Genomic DNA, 22,106 nt, shown 5'->3' with positions numbered 1-22,106 from the left:
ATCATGTTGGAAGTTGCCAGATTTCCTAAGTTTTGGAAATTTGGCAACTTTCAAAAGTAAACAACTTTTTGGATTCGTCTGCTAATCACGTTACGGCCGTGTCTCGTTGGTGACTGGTGAATAGCGTGAGGTATATTAAAGTTCGAAATAGCATGGCCACTCTTCAGGCGATCAAATACAACGACGGAATTTTGGAAATTCTCGACCAGTTGTTGCTTCCTGAATCCTGCACTTACATTTCCATAAATAATGTGCAAGATGCTTGGAGTGCAATTCGTGAAATGAAGGTGACTATTTTTCTATGTACATTCGGTTTTTTGAACTGTTTGTCTAGCTAATACTTGTTTGTGACTAGGTTCGTGGAGCCCCAGCCATTGCTATTGTGGGTTCCTTGAGTCTGGCAGTAGAATTGAGAAAGTTGGCAGCACCAGAGACGAAGAAAGACCTCCACTCGTTGGTTAAAGAAAAACTAGACTATCTGGTGACGTCTAGGCCCACAGCTGTCAACATGCAACTGGCGGCAGAGGCTTGTGTCAAGCTGTCCAATGATCTTGTAGACAAAGCTTCAGTGGATGCAGCAGAAGCCAAAGATGTCATTGTCAAACATTTGGAAGCCATGCTGGCCAATGACATTGCAGACAACCTGGCTATAGGGGAGCACGGAGCAAGAGACATAGCCAAGAAATGTGGGAACAAGGACAAGTTCAGAGTGTTGACTCACTGCAACACAGGATCGCTGGCCACAGCAGGGTACGGCACTGCCCTGGGAGTCATTCGCAGCCTGCACAAGGCCAACTTGTTGGACCAAGTCTACTGCACCGAGACCAGGCCCTACAACCAAGGTTCCAGACTGACAGCATTCGAACTGGTCTACGAAAAAATCCCTGCCACTCTCATCTGTGATGACATGGCGGCTGCAGCCATGAAAGAGTTCAAGATCGACGCCGTCATTGTCGGAGCCGACCGAGTGGCTGCCAACGGCGACACTGCCAATAAAATCGGCACCTACCAACTGGCGGTCCTCGCCAAAAGTCACAACATTTTGTTTTACGTCGCCGCTCCGTTCTCTTCGATAGATTTCCAAATTCCAAGTGGCCAGTCGATTCCCATCGAGGAACGTCCTCACTCCGAAATGACCCACACGGGTTCCATCCGCACGGCCGCTGCCGGCATCAATTGCTGGAATCCAGGATTCGACGTCACTCCAGCCCAACTCATCACCGGCGGCATAGTCACGGAAAAAGGCGTTTTCAAATCCGACCAACTTGTTCCCGTCTAAACTCTTATTCATTTCACCCAAATGAATAAATAATGCAAAATGTAGTTGGATAAATTTGTATACTTTGTCTTTCAGGGTTGGGATAAGGGAGGGATAAAAAGCTGAAATGATGAGGATTACAAGGATTCGACGCACACACACACACACATGAGGGGCTGTACACACACACTAAATCAAAAAAGTGGAAGAGAAAAGAGCTACCAGAAAATACTTGGTTATGACATAATGTTGTTTTTTCTTCTTTTATTACTGTTGTTGTTATTTGAATTTGTCGGTTTCGCCTTTTGTTTTGATGACCTAAAGCTTTTTGTTGAGTTAATTACATGTGATGGGAGACGCACACAAGTCAGGAACACGATTGAGAGACAAGGGGGTAGAGGGGTAGTAAATAAATGAAAATTGAAATTTATGTATATAATAATCAACTGGGGGAAGAGAGGGGAAAGGCATGACGACGAATTAATTATCCGATAGAAAAATCACAGGTCGCGATAAAAAGGGGCGTGATGTCACTCGAAAGAAACAAAAAAAAATTAATTGAAAATGATTTCGTGATGGATTGGTTGATTGATTTCAGGGAGGCTCTAATAAAGCATTTGGAGAATAGAGGGGTAGGGTATTATTTATTTAAATGATAACTGTCAAAAACGGGTTCCTCCTCCTCTTGGTTTTTTTAAATTAATAATCAAATAGAAAACAAAAAAAGGCGATCGGGGCGTGATGATCTCAGACTTTGCTGAACTTGAGACCTGTTTTTATTGTGTGACCAAAAGTCGAAAGAGTTAACGGTTTGTTGATAGCCTCAAGTTATTCAGTTTTTATTTTGTTTGGGGTACTCACCGTCATCGTTGGAGTAGCAGTCGTGACAGTGGAGGTTGTTGTTGCGTACCCGAACGTCCGTGCCGGCCGTGCCGTTGCCCAAGGCGATGCCGCAAACGCAACAACGGAAACAGTTGATGTGGTAAAACAATCGCAGACTCTCAATTATCATGGCCGCCCCTCGACCTGTTTTAAATAAAAAAATTTAGAGAAAATTTACATCATCAAAATGAAATTATGAAATTAATTGACCTAATTCTTCCTGACAGAGGGAGCACTTTTTCTTGCCGCTGACACTCAACATGCGGTCGTTGTTGTTTTGCGATTGATGGACGCCGGCCGACGACTGGACGGGAGCAGAGTGACTGGGTCCCACCACCGATGGGTGACGATAATTGGCCGGTCTTTGGGCCGGTACTTGAGGTCCAGCTCGTGTCGTCGACCCAACAGCCGACTGCTGTTGTTGTTGTTGAGCAACTGTCGCTTCCTGCACGTTCATATAGTCCCCGTAATTGGCATTGTTGTTGTTGTTGTTGCTCCTCTGCGTCATCCGCTGCGTCAATGTCGTAATCACCTGATTTTATTAAATGAATTAAAAATCAATCGACAAATAACAAATTGGACCCAAAATGACGTACCGAATGCGGAAGTGGGGCGATGGGTTCCTTGTCCGTCTCACCGGGCGGATGAGTGGACCTCCACGACGGTTGGGTCTGGGCGGCGTTGCCGCTGAATTGCTGCATGGCGGAAGAGGAAGAAGCCGACGGAAGCGTTTGCGACTGGCTCTTGGCCGGCCTGGACGGCGGCGACTGGATGCTACCGAGGTGGTGGTGGTGATGGTGATGGATGCTCTGCAGCTGATCCATCGAACCGGAAGACACAAGAGAGCGGACCTGCCAGACGGGTGGGGCCGTGTGCGGAGCTCCCGTGAAATCCGCGTACTCCAAAATCTCCTCCTGATTGGCGTAGAGCGGACGAGGAGTGGGCGAGGAGCCGAGACTGGACGTCGAGCGGAACGAGTGATCCATTCCGCCTTTGCTGTTGGGGCCCAGCAGCCGCAATTCCGACATTTTATCCATCGAAGTCGAAGATGACGAACGTGACATCCAGTGACTTCCGTCGGCCGTCCCCGCCATCAAATTGTTGTTGATGGACGACGGCTGGACGGCGGAAGGAGCCGGCGGGCTCTGCGTGGTGGCCGGATGGGCCATCGGACGTACGGGCGGAGTTAATTGCAGGGAAGACGAGGACGACAATGGCGAATAGTTGCGTTGTCGCTCCTGCATGGCATCAATGCGCCTCTGTTCCGCCTCCTGGATGAGCCAATGACGCGAAACGTCTTTCATATCCTTACGTCCGGCAGCAGCTCCAGCTCCGGCCGTTGCTGTTGCTCCGGCAACGCCGCCCTCGGACGCCACTTTACGCTTGGCCATCCAGGCCTCACCGTCGTGCAGTTTCGGCTTAGGAGCCGCACTGAGTCGTGACGGTTTGGGGGGCGACAGTTGCGACTGTTGCGGATGGATTGGCTGGGGAGAGACTTGCTTGACGGCGCCAGCGGATGACGACGACGAAGATAACGAAGGCGACACCAATATCGACTGCTGTTGGTGTTGTTGCTGTTGTTGCGGTGCTGGCAAATGTGGTTGTCGGTGGTTGACTTCGACGTGGAGTTGCTGTTTCACTTCTCCTTCCGGGCGGATGAGCGACTCCTGCTGGTGCGGCTGGAATTTGGTAGACGCTCTGCGGATGCTGGAGCCCGTCTGCCACTCGCGAGCCAATTGGTCAATCTCGGCCGTCATTTCGTACTCGATTCCGTGCTCGTCTTGGCTCCTGTTGTGCAATCCGGCGGATGCTGAACGAACGGTCCGTTCGTTTTCTTCCTTTTCCAGCGTTTCGATGATCTCGCGCTCCTTGCGGGCCAGCTCCTCCTCGTGCGGAGGCGACGGCGGTTGCCATTCGGCCAGGCCAAACTCGGACGCCCTGTAATCCGTCGACGAGTTGCGCAGGAGCGTCTTCAAATCGGGCGGTGGAGGGATCGCATCCGCCAGTTCCTTGGCATCTAAAAATTCAATCCGAAAATTCAATTTTTTTTCAATTTAAATTCAATTAAAATTCAATTACCGTCCTCCATGGCGTTGACGTCGAATCCAAGGAAATCCGATCGCCTTTTGCGCAATTCCTGTCGCAATCCGGCGGGTTCCATCGTCTTTTCATTGCGGCGGAGCTACACAAATGTGTCGGTGGGTGTTTGTCCATTGTTTTGCGAAAGACAATCGAATTAGAAAACAACTTTTAGTTTAGAATTAGAAATGAATGGCGGTACTAAATAAAAAAGGACATTGTCCGGCATCGAATTCTACCAAACACAAAAAGTGCAACGAACCGCGAGAATAAAAAGGCAACCAAACATTTTAAAAAATTGTGTGTGGTGGGAAAAACTAAAAACTATCAGAGAAAAAGCCGCAAAACCCCCAAAAAGAAACAACAACAAAAAAATGGCCAAAGTGAAATCGACCGTGAAATTCTAATAAAACTAACAGGCAAAAAAATGAAAGGGTCAATTATAAAATCGATAAAATAATAATAGGAAGTTGGAAACACACAACCAGGAAAAAAATATTCACAAATCTACAACAAAAAAATAATAAAAGGGTGGGAAAGACAACTCCCCCTGAATAAGAAAAATTAAAAAAAATGATATTTTTTTTGTCCATGTGTGGTCGGTTCCCTCCCCGTTTTTTGTTTGTTTCAAAGAGAAAGAAGAAAAGAAAAAAGTCTAAAAATGTGATGACTGGATTACCTGTGGATGGCCGGAAGTGAGTTTCGCACAAGTAGTAGCAGAATGGCAAGTAGTAGTGGAAGGAGTAGTGGAAGTAGTCGAAGTCGATTGATGATGGACAACAATCGGAGTCTCAGTCGGAGGATTCGAGATGGGGGGAGGAGGGGGTTTCTCGGAAGGAGGAGCCGCGTTCTGAACCGCCGACCCCAAGTCTACCACCCAATCGTCCCATACAACAGCCTTCACCCACAACAACAACAACCCGACCCCCAAACAACAACAACAACACAAACGGGGTAGGGTGGGAGGGAAGGAAAAAGGCCGGATACCAGGTGAGAGGGGGGGGGGAAAGGAAAAATCGAAATAAAAACAAAAAAAGAAATTAAATGAAAAACTCAAATAAAATAAACAAACAAAAAATTATCTTGACTAAAAAATTTTAAGGATAGGGAAGGAAAAAACAGAGGAGGAGGAGGTGCTGGAAAATTAGGAAAGGGAATTTCCGCTCCAAGAGCCCCGGAAGAGTCACCCCAAAAAAAGTGAAGACGTGGGAGAGGAAAAAAACAAAAAAAAATTTGGCCAAAACTAAATAAGAAAATTAAATGAAAAAGACTAGCGGCTCTACCCACTGCCGACATGCTATATAACCTCCCTGTATTTCAGGAGATTTCAAACTGTACCTCCGCATTGCCTGCAGGCCAAGCCAATTGAGGCGAACTGGGCGATGGAGAGTCGGCAATTCCGGCAACAGGTTCCGGTTCACTAGAAATTCAGATTCAACATTTTAACACAATCAAACGGAATTATGAAATTTATCCATGGATTTGATACCGTTGTTGCTGCTGATTCTGGAAGCTGTAGGGAGAATAGCCGATGGGCGGATGAGACGGAAGAGGCGGAGGCAAAGGCTCAGGCGGTTCCATTCCATTGGGTGTGGGCGACGTGGGTGACGGAGTGCCGTGGGGCGACAAGGAGCGGATGCCTTCGTCTTCCGTGCAGTCGGAATAAGATTCCGCATCGCCGGCACCCGCAGGCGGACCTGACGAAGGGTAAGACGGTTGGGCATCCACCACCACTCGTTGATGTCCGGAAGTGGAGGAAGAAGAAGATCCGGCCATGGCAACCGATGAATTGGCGTAAATCGGTTCCGGCTGGATGGGTTCGATGCTCTTGGCTTTCTGTTGTTGAGGCACCTGGGCAGTGCGGAGTATAGACGGTGGTTTGACTGCCGGAATCACGGGTTTATTAGCCGCAACGGCCGGTTTGTTGTTCATTTTGACAGCCGCCATCGTCGTCGTCGTTGGTGGCGGCGGGGCTGATTTGGCCTTTTCTTCCACCTGGCGGAATGCGGCCAATTTGGCTTTGAAATTGGGTTTGTTGGTGTGGGTCTCATCGGCCTCAGCGGGTGGAGGCGGAAGGGCATGACTGGCCGGAGCGGTGGCGGCAGTTTCTTCCACTTTATGGAAATTGGCCAATTTGTTCTTGAAATGCGGATCTCGATCCGGCGTCACCCGACTCGGCGGTGGCGCCACAACGGCGTCTGTTTTGACAGCGGCAGCAGCAGCCGCTTCCGTCGACTCGAAAGTGGACAATCGGTTCTTGAAGGTGGACGAGAATTCACCCGATCGACGATTGGCGGCCGTAATGCTGGCCTTATCCACATCCGGCGCCGTGGTGAAATGGTCCCGTTCGAAAACGGAGCGTCGCTTCACCATGACCAAATCGGCGGCGGCGTTATCTGCCCGAAAAAGGTCAATATTTGCTGCATGGTTGATTAGCATAAAATAAAAATGGGCGTTGGTTGTGCCAGCCAAATATTTACCGGTGGGTTTATTATTCCTGTCGGACGCCTGGGGGGGCTGTTGGTCCACCTTGGTGGCCTCCTGTCGTTTCACGACGACCTCCACCCTCTGCTCCTCCTGCTCCATCCTGCCATAAGCCAAAAAGGAACAAACACGATTAAAGTTAAGAATAGGAGGAGGATGAGTGAGTGCTTTTGATTTGATAAGACGACGGCCACAAGCAGATAACAACAACAACAACCCGAATGGCAGTCGTAAAGTGGAGAAGAACTCGACTCGTTGCTGCGGTTTTTACGACCTGCCCTTTATGGCCCGGCCCGGCCTGACTGGGAAAAGAAACTCACCTGGACGATTTCGTCCATGTTGTTCGACTGCTGGTGCTCCTCGTTTCCTGTTGTTGTTTCGACAGAGCCGAAGTGGAGAATTTGACGTAATCTTCGATGGATTTCTCGTACGTGTACTCATCACCCTGATGCGATCCCAGGTCACTGGGCGTCGTCGTTACCGTGTTCGTGATCGACGCCGCCTGTTCGGTTGCCGAATTCTGCGCTCATGGGAAATGGATCGCAACCGAGTTGAAAAGAAGAAAAAATCAAATGAATCTCTCACCGGAAAACCGCAAAGCCACACACAGGCAGACAACAATCACATTTCAGTGTGGTGACGGCGGTTGTTGCGCAATAAATTGAAAGAAAATTTCGTGAATAAATTAAAGGTGAATTTAAAATAAAAATACCTGACTGGTGTCTCCGTTGAAGACGGACGAGTCGGGCGAAGAATCAACCGGATCGCCGGATGCCACCGTCGTCGTTCCACATTCGTCTGAATTCGAAAGGAATTCAATCTCGTCGTTGTCCTCCACCGAATACAACGCCGACAATTTCCCACGTTTCTCCCTTTTTTAAAAAATTGAAATTTTAATTTTAATTTCATTTAAAATTGAATTTTGAATTCTACCGGATATTGATGAGCCGTTTGGTGGCAGCTTCAGAGGCTTTTAGCGCTTCCTCTTGTTCCATCCGCTTGACTTCGGTGACTCGCTCAATTACGTGCTCCTGTCGCTTCCGCCGACTCGACTTCCATCCTTCCAAATTCTATCAAATCCGGAAATATAAATTAATAAACTATTTAAATGAATTTGGAAAAAAAATGAATTTACCGATTGCCAATCCTCGGCGTCGTCCTTTTTCGTCTCGCGGACCTTTTTGACTTCTTCCGCTTTCTTGAGCTGCTCCTGGGCCGTTTTGGCCAATTTGGTCGGCCCAGTCTTGACAAACTGCATGGGATTGTAGGCCACTTTGGGCGCGGTTTTGGTCGAACGGGTCGGAATGTACTCGGACGAACCAATGAAATCCTGCATCTTTTAATTCCGGCCGGAATTTAAAAAAAAAAATATAAACATTCTTCTTCCACCAATTAAATTAGATTTGACTGTGTGGAAATGTACCTGTCGGCCGCCATTGGCGCTGCAGGTCGAATGATTGTCGAGACTCTCGCTGGATTCGCTATGCCTGTCCAGGGCGCTGCTGGATCGCGAATTGTTGTTGCGCGATCCCCAGCTGCGGATGCCGTTGTAATCTTTGAACTCGCGCGACGATTGCGAATTGTTGAGCGAGTCCTGGTGAGACTGGAGGTGCTGGGGCGATAGGGACGAGGCGGGCGGAGGAGGCGACGACAGACCGGAAGAACCCGTTGGCGTGGGAGACACGCAACAGTTGACCTCGTCCAGCGTTCCAGGCATCTCGGGAATTTCTTGATTTCCAAAAAAAAAGAGGGTCCCACGGGTGGACGTCAATCACGCATGGACAGGAACAACAAACAACAACAGTTTTGGGAAGAATTGAGTTGTTGTTGGCGGAGGGGGGGTTGTTGGCTGGGTTGTTTGATTATCTGGGCCGCCGTTGGAAACTCATCGACGGGCAAACCTGTTTTCCACCTGAAAAATAAACGCATAAAGAAAGAAAGAAAAAGATGAATATTTAGAGTGAATGAGAAAACAGATGTGACACGACCAAGAATGAACGGAGAAATGTATCGCCTGCAGCTTAGCATATCCCGTTCGTCATTCCTGACTTCCATTCCTTCTCAATTTTGATTAACAGTGGCCCAGAAAAACACAAAACTGTTTTTTTCTGCTTTGGCCGCCATTGCTGCGGCACAAAGAAGTGTGTGCGGATGAGTCCCGCACCACCGAAATTTCTCACGAAAAACCGACAAATCGGTGAAAGGGAATTTTGTTTCTCACTTCAACAACAAAAGAATAGAAGAAGAGATTTATTTTTGGCTATTCATCCGTTCCGCAAGGAAAACATTCACAGCCGGCCCAGTTCATTGTCCGCTTGATTTTCTAAAAATGTTGGACTTTTCATTTTTTTGTCGGGTAATAATTGGTCCATCATCTCATCAATATTCAATTTTCCCCGCAGAGTTTTAAAGAGGAAAAAAACAGTATCGGGTTACTCTGCGACATTCGAAACTGTGGCCAGCACCAACAACAACTACCCCCCGTTGCATCCAACAACAAGGACAAGATTCTGGCGAAAATGAAGAGACAAAAAGGGCCGGATCGAGTTCCATTGAGAAAAGAAAAGGCCCTTCTCTCCAGTACACCGGCCATGTTGTTGTGGAACATTCCTCTCTCCTAGTCGTCATCACCTTTTCTTCTTTCTTTTTCTCGAGTTTTACCTGTGCCAAAAGAAGAAAGAAAGAAAGAGAATTAAGCGCAGCCATTGGGTTTCAGCCACCTGGCGCCACCGTCCACCGGCCAATTTCATCTCAAATATCACGGCAGTCGTGTCGTGTCGGCATTTTCTTCTTTTTCTTCAACTCTTTTTTTGGGAAATGAAAAGTTGCCCGCTAGATGGCCAACAAACCCCTTCACTTGCCAGCTGGAGAGAAATAAAAGAAGAAACGGGTGGTGCCCACAAAGGAAAGAAGAAAATGCCAATGTCATGCGGCCCGTGACACATCGACGAAACCTTTTTCGGGATTGAAAATGACGACACCCGACGACGAAGACGAGGCGTGCACATTTGGCACCGCCGACTAGGAAAAATTCGGGAAAAATGAATCACAAGAAGAAAACAAAAGACGATCGGAAGATATCTGTGAAGGTCGTCGTGGAGCCTCACCTTTTTCCCACCGCAGCCCGTGTCACGCCGCCAGAGGCGCTTCTCTCATATTTTTCTATTTTCCCCACCAGAAAATAAATAGAAACTTTTTATTTTATTTTTCGGTTTGATTGAAAGAGCCGGCGGAATGCGGATAGTTGTGATTTTACTCCGTTGCAAAAAGGAGAACCCACAAAACGGTCAAATGCGACAAGCAAAAAAGAGTCACCCCAATAAGATTAGCCCCTTGAACAATCCACGACGCGCGTGTGTCCGTCTGTTTGTGTAAAAACTGACACACAAAGAAATAAAAAAGAAGAAAGAAAGACAATCATCGATCTCCGACCGTCAAGAAAAGGAAACGAAAAATCCTGACAGAAACCAGAAGAAAAGTTCCTCCTCTTTGTGGGCTCCTTGTCTGTAACTCAAGAGGAGTTTTTCCACAGTTGGACTTTATTTTTTTCGGGGCCCCGGCTGCTACTGGCATTCCATTCGGTGGGGGCTGCTGCTGCCGTGTTATTATAATAATCCGACCGGTTTTCCAAAAGAGGTCGTCGTCTGCTCCTCTTCAAAGTAAAAGCAGGAGCACAAGGAGTAGCAGCAGAGGGGTGGCAGGAGAGGGAAACCTTTCTAAAAATATATATCACAACATCTACTACACCCTCTCGCCCAGTTACAAGAACGGCCATTTTGAATGGCTAATTCCATTACAGAAGCGCCCGATATTATAAACAAACCATCACAACTTTTTCTCTCTCTTTCCTCCCCCTACATTTGACGTACAAAACCGGATGAACATTTCCGGAAGAAAATCTTTCCATCTCTTATTTATTTACTTCTAAGAAAAATAGAACTTGAAAGTTTTGACTGACGTCACTGACACCGGTGAAGGGTGAGGGATGGCTAAAATTAGACGAGAAAAACGGGACTCTCCCCCACCACTCGAAAAAAGTTGTTGGCTCAGAGACTGTGAGGTGTGATGATGCGATCTTAACGACCGTCGTCTTCTCGGTTGCCTTGGAAACAATGTTTTTTTTAAATTTCCACTCCTGCCAATGTTTTCCCACAATGGCCTCCAATCTCCTTTGCACAGCGCAGAGTCAATTATAAGCGACTTAATGGCACATGTAACGTCATCGCGCACGGCAAAGCAGATAATAACCCCCACCACCATCAAAAAAATATCTTTCTCGCCATTATCTTTTTTCTTCTCGTCAGGAATGCGGCCGACGAGCTGCGGGGGGAAACAACTCCAAACACACAAAACACTTTGTGTGTTTGATTTTTTCGTTGCTCCACTTTTTCTATGTCGTCTTTTAACCAAAGAATAGAAGAAATATGATTTTTATCTCCGTTGGTTCGTTCGTGTGTTGTCCTGCTCCGGTAATTTACTAACGACGATATCAAATATCGTCTATAAGGCCAAAGCCGCCGTACCGGAATTCTATAAAAACAGTTAACCAATCCAGCCGGAGAGAGAGATCGTTCACCTTAACACACACAGAATTAAACCCTTGGAATTCTTTTTCTTATTTTTTCTCCCCCCTCAAACCCATTTTTATTATTATTATTTGATCGTTGGAAACCACAAGAACCGAAAACCACACGGCCGCGGTGGTGGCCACCAACCGCTGGCAAATGATTAGCTCCAACAACAACTTGATCCCCCTCGTCTCTCCTGGCCACTGACTTTGGTGGTAGTACGGGACTTGAGTCAACAGTCAGTGTCCGTAGTTGCAGAATTGGGCAAAGTGATGAAATTGTTTGATTGACTCTCGCCCCACGGCTGATGAAAAAGACAAACGGTCGGGGGGTAAATAATTGCGGCACAACAACAAGTCAACAACAGCAATGCGCATTTTGGGTGATGCGGGAGAAGGAGCGCAGGTGCCTTTGGTTCACACACACCTGTGCCGTTTGTGTTGGAAGATGTTAGGAGAAGAAAGAAAAGAAGTGCAGGTTAGTGGAGGACATCGACCCTTTTTCTCTCAAGACACGCACGCAAACAACACGTTCCATCCTTCCCCAACCCACGGCTGACTGGCTAGAAGAAGAAGAAAACGCTCCCGGGAACAACGGAGCAGACCGCGTTCGTTCAAATCACCGTTCGTCAGCCACGTCTATCTCTCTCTACCAACCAGCGGATTCATCCAGCCAACAACAACAACAACAATCGCATCATCGACCGACCAACTTTTCTGGCCAGGCAAAAATATAACTGGGCCTCACCAGTTACATTCCTCCAATCAAACAACAAAATTCCACAAAATCCGGCCGGAATGTTTACTTTGAATCACACACATCTCTCAGCCGTGGATTGAAATAAAATAAAAGGGAAGAAAATGAAGTAAAAATCGTCAAAGCGGAACGAAGGAACAAACAATTTTCCCTTTTTTCTACTCCTCGTGTTTGTCCCATTCAGGCGACCAACGAACAAAAATGTTGGCCAGTCACCGGAAGTCGACAAAAACGAATTAGTTCCGGATCGAATAACTTTCAAACAAGAGAGGGGTGGGATATCAAATGGGCAGAGTATTTTTTTGGGCGCCAGGTGTCGCTTAAAAAACAACAAAAAATTGTAATCAACGCCAGAAATAATAATCAGAAAAAAGGAAGAAGAAGAATTAGAGTGGAAAAGGATGACACACAAGAGACAGGATGTCCGGTATTTAAAATAAAACAAAAGGAAAAATAGACCATCCATCATATTTCATCATTTGGACTGTGTAACGAGATTTATGAAAAAACGAAAAGCTGATTAGAGCGACAGATAAGACACATGGAGGTGGAATGTTATTATATCGACCAAACGAGAGAAAAGATAAGCAATCGATTAATCGAATCGAGTTACTCGCCCAAGGGGACGACCTTGCCTCTAGGGCCTTTGTGTGTTCCCTTTCAAAAAACCTTTTCTCTCTTTCTCGTTGTGTTTAGTACAGCAGTTCACTAACGAACTACAATCCCACCACGGGCAATGTACAATTATCAGAACATTCCTCCTTCACACTTTCATTCGCTCTACTGTGCTACCAGTCAATATCAATACACATCATCATCAATAGCTGTTGAAATTCAGTCAACTGATTGCAGACACACCAGCAGAAAAGAGAAAAGTTTCGTTACCTTGGTGATTATTAGCTGCAGCGCACGGTCAATGGTCTCTGAGGCTATTTAGTGTGTGTGTAATCAACAAGGTGTGTACGTCAGAGTGTGTGTGTGGGCTAGGCAGGCACTGGAACATTCCACATGATTTCTTCACGATTTCAAATCACTTATTCAATTGATTAGACACACGGAAAACTCGACACAGACACACAACAAACTGACACAATTGAAAAGCACTGGGCCAGTTGAGAGAAAACAAACGAAATCAAGTCTCTTAATTATCTCTTAGGGTTTTTGATTGATTCGTTTTTCGAGTTGGTCGTCGTGTGTTGATTCTTCTTTTCTTTGGACGCCGACTCTCGAGACGCGCGCACCGTCCACTCCAATCAACGTCCCGACTCGTAGTGACGACGCCAGCGACACACCGAAACCCCCCCTCACCAACAGAGATAGGGGAAACCTTGTTGAGCTGCCACCCTCTGTTCACGTACCACCTCCCTCCTCCTACCCGTAAAAAAACTCTTTGAACATCGAGACATTTTGGCCTCGAGGTATTTTCGAAACGAGAATCTCGGTGCAAACAAAATCTGACGTTTATGTGGGGCTTCGCCATCTAGTGGTGAGATTTACAACTTGATTCTTTCACGCCATCTAGTAGTAGGAAAACGAGACATTTAAAAATCATCAAATTGCCGAAAGAAAAGATTTGATTTTTTTTTAATGATAACGATCATCACGTGACTCGGTGCAGCCGCCGTGTTTAGAGTAGGTTATGATCTTCCCTATACAAGCAACGCCAAGTATATGTGGCGGATACGCTCGCAAGTATACGTCCGAAAGAAATACATAAAACCAACAAAAAATACTTGCGGTGAACGGTCTTGCAATGAAATCCTCTTATCAAAAGCTTCTGTACGAGTCCACTCATAATCGAATTTTTCCCACGTAGTCTTCCTTTTGTATTCAAATTTTATTAGACAGTCTCTGACGAGTGAAACTGGCAAAGGATAATCAAATATGTCAACGTCGTTCCAATCAGCTAATACAAAAGAATGAAAGAATTTACATCGAAAAAATTAAAATTAGCGATTTTTTATCGATGAGATTGAGAGATTAATTTGGTTCAATACCGTTGGAATGAGTTGGACATTTATTTGAACTAACCCCATCGGTGCGATACTCGGAAGCGAATGAGTCATCTCTTCAACTAGAAATTTCATCTGTGAATAAATTCCCGTTAATACGAATTGACATGGTGTAATATGCCAATTATCACTAATACCTGGGTTCGGGGACCGTAATCGTCAAAGTCCATCATCCGCAACCGTTTGACCAAGTCACTGGCCTTAATATGGAAAACCACTGATAACCTTTTCAAGTTTTTCACCATAACAATAAGTTTCATCAATTTACCTCTCCATGGATTTTAGTAGGTACGTAGAGCAAAATACAGAAGCAGGCCGTCTCTTTAATAAAGTCAAAGGCAATCAAGATCGTGGACATGCTAGACAATGTCCAACTGTTATTTAGAAATTCAACGAGTAATTGGAAAGATGTGTTGGTTATCCGAACGAATTCTGATGCCGTGACGACCAAAAGAATAAAACCGAAATGGCAGTTGATTTGCTGCACAAATTCGACAATCAGGAAATAGCGGCGCCTCCATCCATCCAAAGACATCAAGACCCAATTATTCAATCTAGAGTTATTAACAGGGCGATTGATGATTGACGATTCAATTTCCTCTGCCATGATTCGTAACATGATCGAAGCCATCCATCCCAGACAACAGAACAGGATAGTGCCAAGAAATGGGAACACGAGTGACACCATCCTCAATCCGGATAAAATAACACGGAAGGTTGGTAATATCTTTGCGTCGAACGATAAAAGGCCATAAAGTGTCTCAAATAATTCAATGGCAATTTCCTATAAAATACAAGTCCAAATAATTTTAAGAAATAATTTAGGAAATCGAAAGATAAATGATTACGATCAACATGAAGCAAGACCCAACTGTACAGATTCTCCGGAATTTTTTATAATGGCCACTGTCAAATTGGTGGCATTGTTCCAATCGCCGGAGCACTTCCGTCAGACCCTTCCAAGCCATGAAATAGCTGAAGAATAAAAGAGCGGAATGTGTCGCCAAAGTCAGTAAACTAAAATTCATTTCGTTAATGATTGAATTCCAGTTCCTGGTAGAACTGCTACTATAGTTCTTCTTGGTGGCATTCCATTTAATTTGTCCTAGAGCAAACCCATTGCAGCCAACATTCAGAAAATAGAAAACTACTGCAATCGGAATGAGTACCACAAACCGATTGCAACAACTGTTTCGGTTAACAGAGGAGATTAGCGGTGGCTGAATGCCAAAAATTTGAAGCCAAGTCGTTATCGGCTTCAAAGACCAATCAAAATTTAATACTGTCGAATCATTAGTTAGGTAGTCGCTTGTCACAATGTTAGAAGGTGAAACGGCCACAACTTTTATTTTACTGCTTTTGACCATTTCTGGGCCGACTCTAATACGGATTACTGCTTTGACCCACGGACCTTGACCATTTAATATGGGCTTGTAAGCTCCTCTTTGCGAAATGCAATAGTACTGTTATGTTGCCAAGGTAACAACATATCAATAAACCATCGAGTCTATTAGGAACGACTCAAAGTAATTCATCACTGAAACGAGTACCTCACTCAAGTTTAAAAAGTAATACGCCAAGAAAATGTCAACCAAGAACAAGAGGGAACATCAAAACCTCTCGGGTGTTGACAGTTTACTTCTTCACGTACGACTTTTTCGTACAAATGCAAAAGCGAAAATGAGAAAACGTCAAGTTTTGTCAAGAATGACAGCCAGGGCCACGCCACAATGAAAGACAACTGAATTAGCAGATGAGCATACAACTCAAGGGCAGTGACACTTGCGCTTTTACGCAAATGAATGCAATCAATATTGGTTGGGCAATGAGGAAATCCTTTTAGATGTTTTTTTACTAATCACCCAAATTCATTTGAGAGTTTGGATTTTTCAAGTTTTTTTTCTTTCAATTGAGACAAAAAAGATAACTAGATCCTCAACGAAACGGAAGAAAATTATTACCACTGAATAAAACAAGCCTGATGTGCAGTCGCTATGACAAAAATGTCGCTATCGAAATGACATGAGAATAGAGTTCCAGTCAAAGGCCTAGCTCAGGAATAATCGTACTCCGTAACATTTTATAACCAACGCCATCAAATAATTAAAAAAAGGAAGAATAGATTTGATAAATTTTTCCTACCTTTAAGCCCAGGAAAGTCACAGCCAGGCATCCATCACAAGTGCTCTATCCATCCTCAGTAAAGTTGACGCCAGGCAGGATAGGAAAAGGGGGTCATCGTGAATATATACACACCTTCACATGGGTGCACACGAGGACAGAGTTTTTCCAATTAAACCAGAAGCTGTTTATCTAAACAGAAAATTAAAAAATGGGTTACGAAACAAATATTTCAGAGACAGGAAAAGTTAGAAAGAAGACATTGGGACCCTTCTTGTTAATAAACAGAATTACTTACAGGATTACTCTTTTATGCAAGTTTCAGACACCATTAAAATATACGGCAGGTCACAGGTTGATTAATAAGTTACAAAAATAATCACCCAATTGACGATGTTGAGATTGTTGATGATGACTTGTCAGTATTCACAACTTGCACATCTTGTGGTTCCGATGGATGGCTCAGGCCTGAAATTTGCACAAAGATAAAGGTTAAATAAAGCAAACAAACTCTGCCATTGATCAACACCGAGCATAAATGATAAATGCTAATGTATCATTGCCCACTCTAATCGGGCACCAACATTTCACATATTTGGAACAGATTCTATGTAAGCTCCCAAAATTATTCCATTTGTATTGTTAGTTTTATTTACCTGAGAAACAGCATGGAGTGGAGAGCATGGGGAGTCACGACACCAAAGTTATTCACACGACGACCACATTTTATTTGGTTTTCCTATTTCTCTTGCAGTCGTGCACGTACGTACACGTTTCCTTCAGACCTTCAGACCAGTGATCCGTCCAGTTTTCTGTAATATAAAATGTCTGAAACTTGGTCTCTTTTTGCTTTTTCAAAACTGTGAAACAAAATGAAAGCAGACGACACAAATATTCTAATTAACCACGCTCAAGATATATTAAAATTCCCGCCTCCCAGCGCCCGCCAAAATGGCAAAATCAAAGAAAATCAACTCTTTGAAGCCAAAAGGGAATAACGAATTATTCATTTCATATCGTTGCTGTAATGAATCTCATAATAGTGATGACCCAGGTCTACCTCTATAGTCTAATCAATTTGGTTATTATACATCTGTCGGTGTTTCTATTTTCCATCTAACACCTTGAGCCACAGATTTCTGTTCTATCATCTTTGTCGGGTGACTTACATGCTGAATTCCAACAATGGACAGATAATGGAAGAAACTTTAAGACCAAATAAAATAAATCGCACTTGTATCAGCTTGCAGGGATAGCAAACAAACAAAGAAAGACCAAAGCCAAATGACGACTTACCGAATCCACGCATGCTGTGTGAGTATGACTATGAGTGATGTTCTAAGCAACACATTCTGATCACACAAATGTTCAATTTGAAGGTTAAACCAAAAATGTTTCCATTTCAGCAAAGCTAATTCTTATAGCTTCAGTGTTCACTCATAATAATACACAGTGGTAACATTTAATTGAATCACAAGAAAAGAAACGCATGTTGCCACAAGAAAGATAAGTACTGCACTGCAAAAATCCCACCAAAAGGAAAGGGGAGGAATCACTGACAAAGAAAAGGAGGGGGATGGGTTCGCAAACTAGGGCGGCCATCTTGATTTTCTTTTAAGCCCCACCTCCAATTCCGCCCCAGGTCTTTTATTTCGCGGAATAATGCAGTTGGCACAAAATGACCAAATACGTCAAGGTTGTTCCAACTATCTAGTGAAAAACAAATATCGGGCTGTTACATAACATATTCAAATTTCACGTTTAATGACTTACTGTTGGGGCCAGGCGAAGATTAACATCAAATAAGCCGAGTGCCGTGATTTGAGGTAGCGAATTCAACACGTCCAAAATAAAGAAATTCACCTACGATATTAATTAGTAAGAAATAAAGGTTACATAAATCAAATTCTGTTAAGATTACCTTGTTTTGCCTCGCCTCATTACCGATTTTAAGTTCTCGTAATTGTTTACTCAAATAGATTGCCTTGATTAACGTAATTAAAAACTGTTAGAACCAAGTTAGTTAGTTACTAATGTAAAAACTTACTGATTCTCGGATGCGATGGGGAACGTAAGCCAAAACAGCAAAGTGTGAAAATTGGATAATCAAAAAGAATGAATGGATGACGCAATTGTAGTCGATGCCCTCATCGTTGACGTCACGCATGATTGTCGGTAAATTCGTTCGACATTGACTGTGTGCGACCTCTATATTTCAGCTGCTTCTCAGCAAACAAAAGAACAACAAAAACGGGGGATAGGTGAGAGATGGCGCTCAGGTGGGCGGACCTTTCCCTTAGACACATCAGATCTCTTTTCGCTCTCGTTGTGCAAACATCATGTCGGATCCCGAACAGTCAAGCGATTCTAGCTCAAATTCTAGTAGTTCAGGCTCCGACTCATCAAGAAGAGGAGGCGTAAAGAAATTTCGTCTCTCAAGTGAAAAGTCAGCTAGTTTGGCCGACTGGGTCGTATCGGGTTTAGATGACACTCGAGCGAAAAGTGCTAGAGAGGCCTTTAGACCCAAGCTAAAGAAGAACGCCGACCTGCTGATCAACCCCAATCTAGATGATGCATTCTACATCCGGCTGAAGGCAGTTAAGTCATCTTCGGCAGCCAAGGTCAACATCGACCCAATCGAGAAAATCTACAGAAACCAAACCTTCAAGATCCTTGACTTAGTCAAGCCCATCATGTTTCTAGCAAGTCGGCTCAAGAAAAAGAAGAAATCCCGAGCCGACGCCAAGGCGGTCAAAACAGCTCTGAAGCTCTGGGCGGTGGTGTACCACGACATCACGAACGCGCGACGCCGCAACATTCTGGCCCAAATCTACCCGCAGAATATTGGACTGCTAGACGACAAAGCTGTCCTGCCAACGGGTGGAGAACACCTCTTCGGTCCGAAGTTCACCCAGGCCCTGGTCGAGCAAGTGAAAACTCTGAACGCTCTCGAAAACGCGGGAGCCCCTCGCGCGCCCGGATCTAAAGGTGGTCATGATCAACGCCAATCGAATCGCGATTTCAGCCACCCCCCTTCATCTTCAGGCGGTCGCTATTCCAATTTTAAAGGATCTCGGTATGTCCAATCTATTCTCCTTTCCTTTTATGGGTTTTTTCTCTTGGACGCATAGCGCGTTTTTATGTTAAATTGTCAAGACCGGCTTTCGATCGGTGGAATTTATCAACGGTGGCCCCATATCTACAACTAAATTCTATTTGTGATCCCGTCCAATTATTTGGGAGCGGGTTGGCTCACCAAGCTGAACTTGATTGACTCATACTTGTCGGTCTCAATTTTTTCCTATTTTTGAAGGCCTTTTGAAATTCCTTCAGTTTAAATGGGGGCGTTTTTCTTCGAATTCGTGCCCCCCCTCCTTCGTTTTAAACTCAATGTGATGGGCGTTCACCAGACTAGTAAGGGGAGTGGTAACCTTCCTGCGGAAGAACGACCTTCGCCTCGAACTTTATTGGGATGAGATTTTAATCTCGGCGCACGGGTATAGCATTGCCCCAGCACACTTCCGTGCTCTTCGGATCCCCTTAGATTCCAAACCGGATGGTCATCTGATCAGGTCAAGAGAGCAATTTACGCTTTCGGCACGTTTACAAGAGGCTCGTAGAAGTCCTTCTTGGTTGGTTTCAAAGGCAGATTTTACATCTGGCCGTCCGCTCATTTTTCCCGACGACGGATTTGTCCAGGGCGTCGGATGCATCCTTTTTAAGAAGGGAGGGGGGCAGTATGAAACGAATAAGGACTAGGAAACTAGCCGAGATTGCCCTAGCAACACCACTGACCTCCCGTCCCTGATAGAGCTAGCAACGGAAATTCCGCTCCTTCTCTTCCCATCCAAGTAGGCTGATCTCCCCGTTGGGGGAGGGTCATCCATTGACAGGAACGAATCCATCTGTTTTATCGCTCGGTGGTTCTCCGGAGTTGTCTGGAAGAACGAACCTTTCCGAAGGAAATTATCGAGCTCATACTGGGAGCAATTCGATCGAATACGCACCCTGCATACCAGTCCGCTGAGGTCGCTGGGAGCAGTTGGTGTAAGCAACGGAACCACAACTCTCTGTTGTCTGGCGTCAAGGAGGTATTAGCTTTCCTTGTTAATTTTCATTCCAGCAAGAGCTGCAGCACGGTGGGAAGGAACCCTTCGACAACTATTCGTATGAAAGAGTATTGACGCCCTTTTAGACGAAATGCCGATTTGGTGGCGCATCCATGTTACACAGTCCAGCAGGGCTCCCACGAGCTCCAATTTTCAATCAGGCGTTGGTAACTGTCGACCATCAGGGGGTCTCATCTTATATCTTATTATATCTGATTATATCTTGCTTTAAAGACACAGTCAATGTCGAACGAATTTACCGACAATTTGTAAATTGTTCGAGCGAGCTTTAGCTCGCGATGAGCAATTTGGATTGTTGGGGGAATGGAGTGAAGACATTGACTGTCTTCTAACCACCCATCCCGCCCACTTCATTCCCGTTATCATTATGTTATTTAACTTGAATTAGGTGCAGCATCCGATTATTGACGGCCCACTAATTCCTCTTTCCTTCTATCTTTTTGCTAGATACAACAATGATAGCCGCAGATCCAATTTCGACCGTGGCTCACCCAATCCCGCCAATAAAGGCGATCAGAACATCAACAACAAATAGGCCATTTGAACCATGGATCACCTTACACATTTTCCGTTAAGCCAGATCCACAGTTTGTTTTTGCTTCCAATTCTGATGTGTCTAAGGGAAAGGTCCGCCCACCTGAGCGCCATCTCTCACCTATCCCCCGTTTTTGTTGTTCTTTTGTTTGCTGAGAAGCAGCTGAAATATAGAGGTCGCACACAGTCAATGTCTTCACTCCATTCCCCCAACAATCCAAATTGCTCATCGCGAGCTAAAGCTCGCTCGAACAATTTACAAATTATGAATGAAGAATTAATCGTCACGACGAAACTACTTGTAATTAAAAACAGAAGAAGAAAACCATAACATTCATTCATCTTGTCCACTAGCCGCGAAATCTTCAAGTATAGATGTCTCCATCTAACAAACATCTTTTCCCAATCACTGCAATTAGAGTTACTTTGCTCCACGACACGTTCAGCTAGGATCGTCAGCATACTGGCCACCATCCACCCAAAGCAAGAAAACAAAGCTCCGCCACTGAACACGAATATTAAAAGAAATGTAAAGCAAATTTGAAAAAGTTTGTCCACTTTTGTTAGATTTTGCGTTGACATAATAATAGTCACAGCAATTCCAAGGATGGCAAGGATAACCTTTAACAAGAAATCATTAGTTAAACTTTTATTTCATTATATGCTTAAAATTAAATCAACTGATGTTACCGCGATAAGAAAACCGAGTCCTGACAGGTAAATGCGACGGAAATGATGGAAATCTTTTACAGCAAAGTAACGTTCTTTTTCCATTTCACGGAGAATGTGAATCATACCGGGCCATGTGGAGACAGCGCCAGAAATCAAACTTAACTGACAGCCGATAGTCACCAAGATATAATTCGTTTGAGAGACGACAGCATTCCAAAGAACAGAAGAAGTTGTTTGATGGGAGATATTTTCAAAACCCTGTAAGAACTTGGCAGCCATCATTCCGTTACTTAAGATGTTAACAAAAAAGAGGATGAAACCATAAGCAGTAACAAATAAACGAAACCCAGAAGAATTGTTTTTTCCAGGTGACTCCAAGTAAACGCCGATGCAGTGCATCCACTTTATCATGGGCTGAAGGCTCCACTGAAAACTCATTTTGGCTGTTGTTGGCACCAGAGCTTAAAGGGGAATGCATCAACAACACAAAACTGGCGAGCTCTTATACAAGTGTAATAAGAATGCAGTTGATTAAGCAATTTATTGATCTCTGATAATGGGAAAATAGTTAAATGAGTTGTACTCAATACCATACGTTTAATTGATAGAC

At 44.7% G+C, this 22,106-nt stretch overlaps 5 protein-coding genes across 12 annotated transcripts; 2 read left to right on the top strand and 3 right to left on the bottom strand.

Annotated features, from left to right (window-relative positions):
* Positions 1-20: 20 nt before the first annotated feature.
* On the top strand, positions 21-1,323 carry LOC124198487 (methylthioribose-1-phosphate isomerase-like). Its single transcript, XM_046594344.1, has 2 exons — positions 21-287; positions 356-1,323. Exons 1-2 carry the CDS (start codon positions 153-155, stop codon positions 1,277-1,279), a joined length of 1,059 nt encoding a protein of 352 aa, XP_046450300.1. The 5' UTR covers positions 21-152; the 3' UTR covers positions 1,280-1,323.
* LOC124198484 (MAP7 domain-containing protein 1-like) lies at positions 1,322-13,495 on the bottom strand. 8 transcript variants are annotated; one of them, XM_046594337.1, is made up of 15 exons: positions 12,913-13,495; positions 8,127-8,615; positions 7,839-8,039; positions 7,637-7,773; positions 7,416-7,575; positions 7,024-7,223; positions 6,700-6,806; positions 5,709-6,615; positions 5,558-5,639; positions 4,899-5,117; positions 4,220-4,322; positions 2,737-4,157; positions 2,351-2,672; positions 2,120-2,284; positions 1,322-2,028 (listed from the first exon to the last, which is right to left on the bottom strand). In XM_046594337.1, exons 2-15 carry the CDS (start codon positions 8,418-8,420, stop codon positions 2,006-2,008), a joined length of 4,341 nt encoding a protein of 1,446 aa, XP_046450293.1. In that variant the 5' UTR covers positions 8,421-8,615; positions 12,913-13,495; the 3' UTR covers positions 1,322-2,005. The 8 variants fall into 8 exon arrangements, with proteins under 8 accessions (XP_046450293.1, XP_046450291.1, XP_046450294.1 ...); XM_046594335.1 differs by having other exon boundaries at positions 5,709-6,639; positions 12,913-13,295; XM_046594338.1 differs by having other exon boundaries at positions 7,839-8,033; positions 12,913-13,295.
* LOC124198486 lies at positions 13,061-15,743 on the bottom strand. The gene is made up of 5 exons (XM_046594343.1): positions 14,888-15,743; positions 14,308-14,823; positions 14,177-14,239; positions 14,025-14,114; positions 13,061-13,933 (listed from the first exon to the last, which is right to left on the bottom strand). The coding sequence occupies exons 1-5, from the start codon at positions 15,404-15,406 to the stop codon at positions 13,868-13,870; spliced, it is 1,254 nt and encodes a 417-aa protein (XP_046450299.1). The 5' UTR covers positions 15,407-15,743; the 3' UTR covers positions 13,061-13,867.
* Positions 15,744-17,468: 1,725 nt separating this feature from the next.
* LOC124198185 (gustatory and odorant receptor 24-like) lies at positions 17,469-22,085 on the bottom strand. Its single transcript, XM_046593897.1, has 6 exons — positions 21,515-22,085; positions 21,090-21,445; positions 18,208-18,331; positions 18,082-18,144; positions 17,934-18,023; positions 17,469-17,870 (listed from the first exon to the last, which is right to left on the bottom strand). The coding sequence occupies exons 1-6, from the start codon at positions 21,932-21,934 to the stop codon at positions 17,808-17,810; spliced, it is 1,116 nt and encodes a 371-aa protein (XP_046449853.1). The 5' UTR covers positions 21,935-22,085; the 3' UTR covers positions 17,469-17,807.
* On the top strand, positions 18,474-21,010 carry LOC124198187. The gene is made up of 2 exons (XM_046593899.1): positions 18,474-19,236; positions 20,738-21,010. The coding sequence occupies exons 1-2, from the start codon at positions 18,500-18,502 to the stop codon at positions 20,823-20,825; spliced, it is 825 nt and encodes a 274-aa protein (XP_046449855.1). The 5' UTR covers positions 18,474-18,499; the 3' UTR covers positions 20,826-21,010.
* Positions 22,086-22,106: the final 21 nt, after the last annotated feature.

The sequence above is a fragment of the Daphnia pulex genome, chromosome 7 (assembly GCF_021134715.1).
Source record: "Daphnia pulex isolate KAP4 chromosome 7, ASM2113471v1".
NCBI lineage: Eukaryota > Metazoa > Arthropoda > Branchiopoda > Diplostraca > Daphniidae > Daphnia > Daphnia pulex.
The sequence above is the reverse complement of the archived record's forward strand: the minus strand, read 5'-3'. Positions and strand labels throughout refer to the sequence as shown.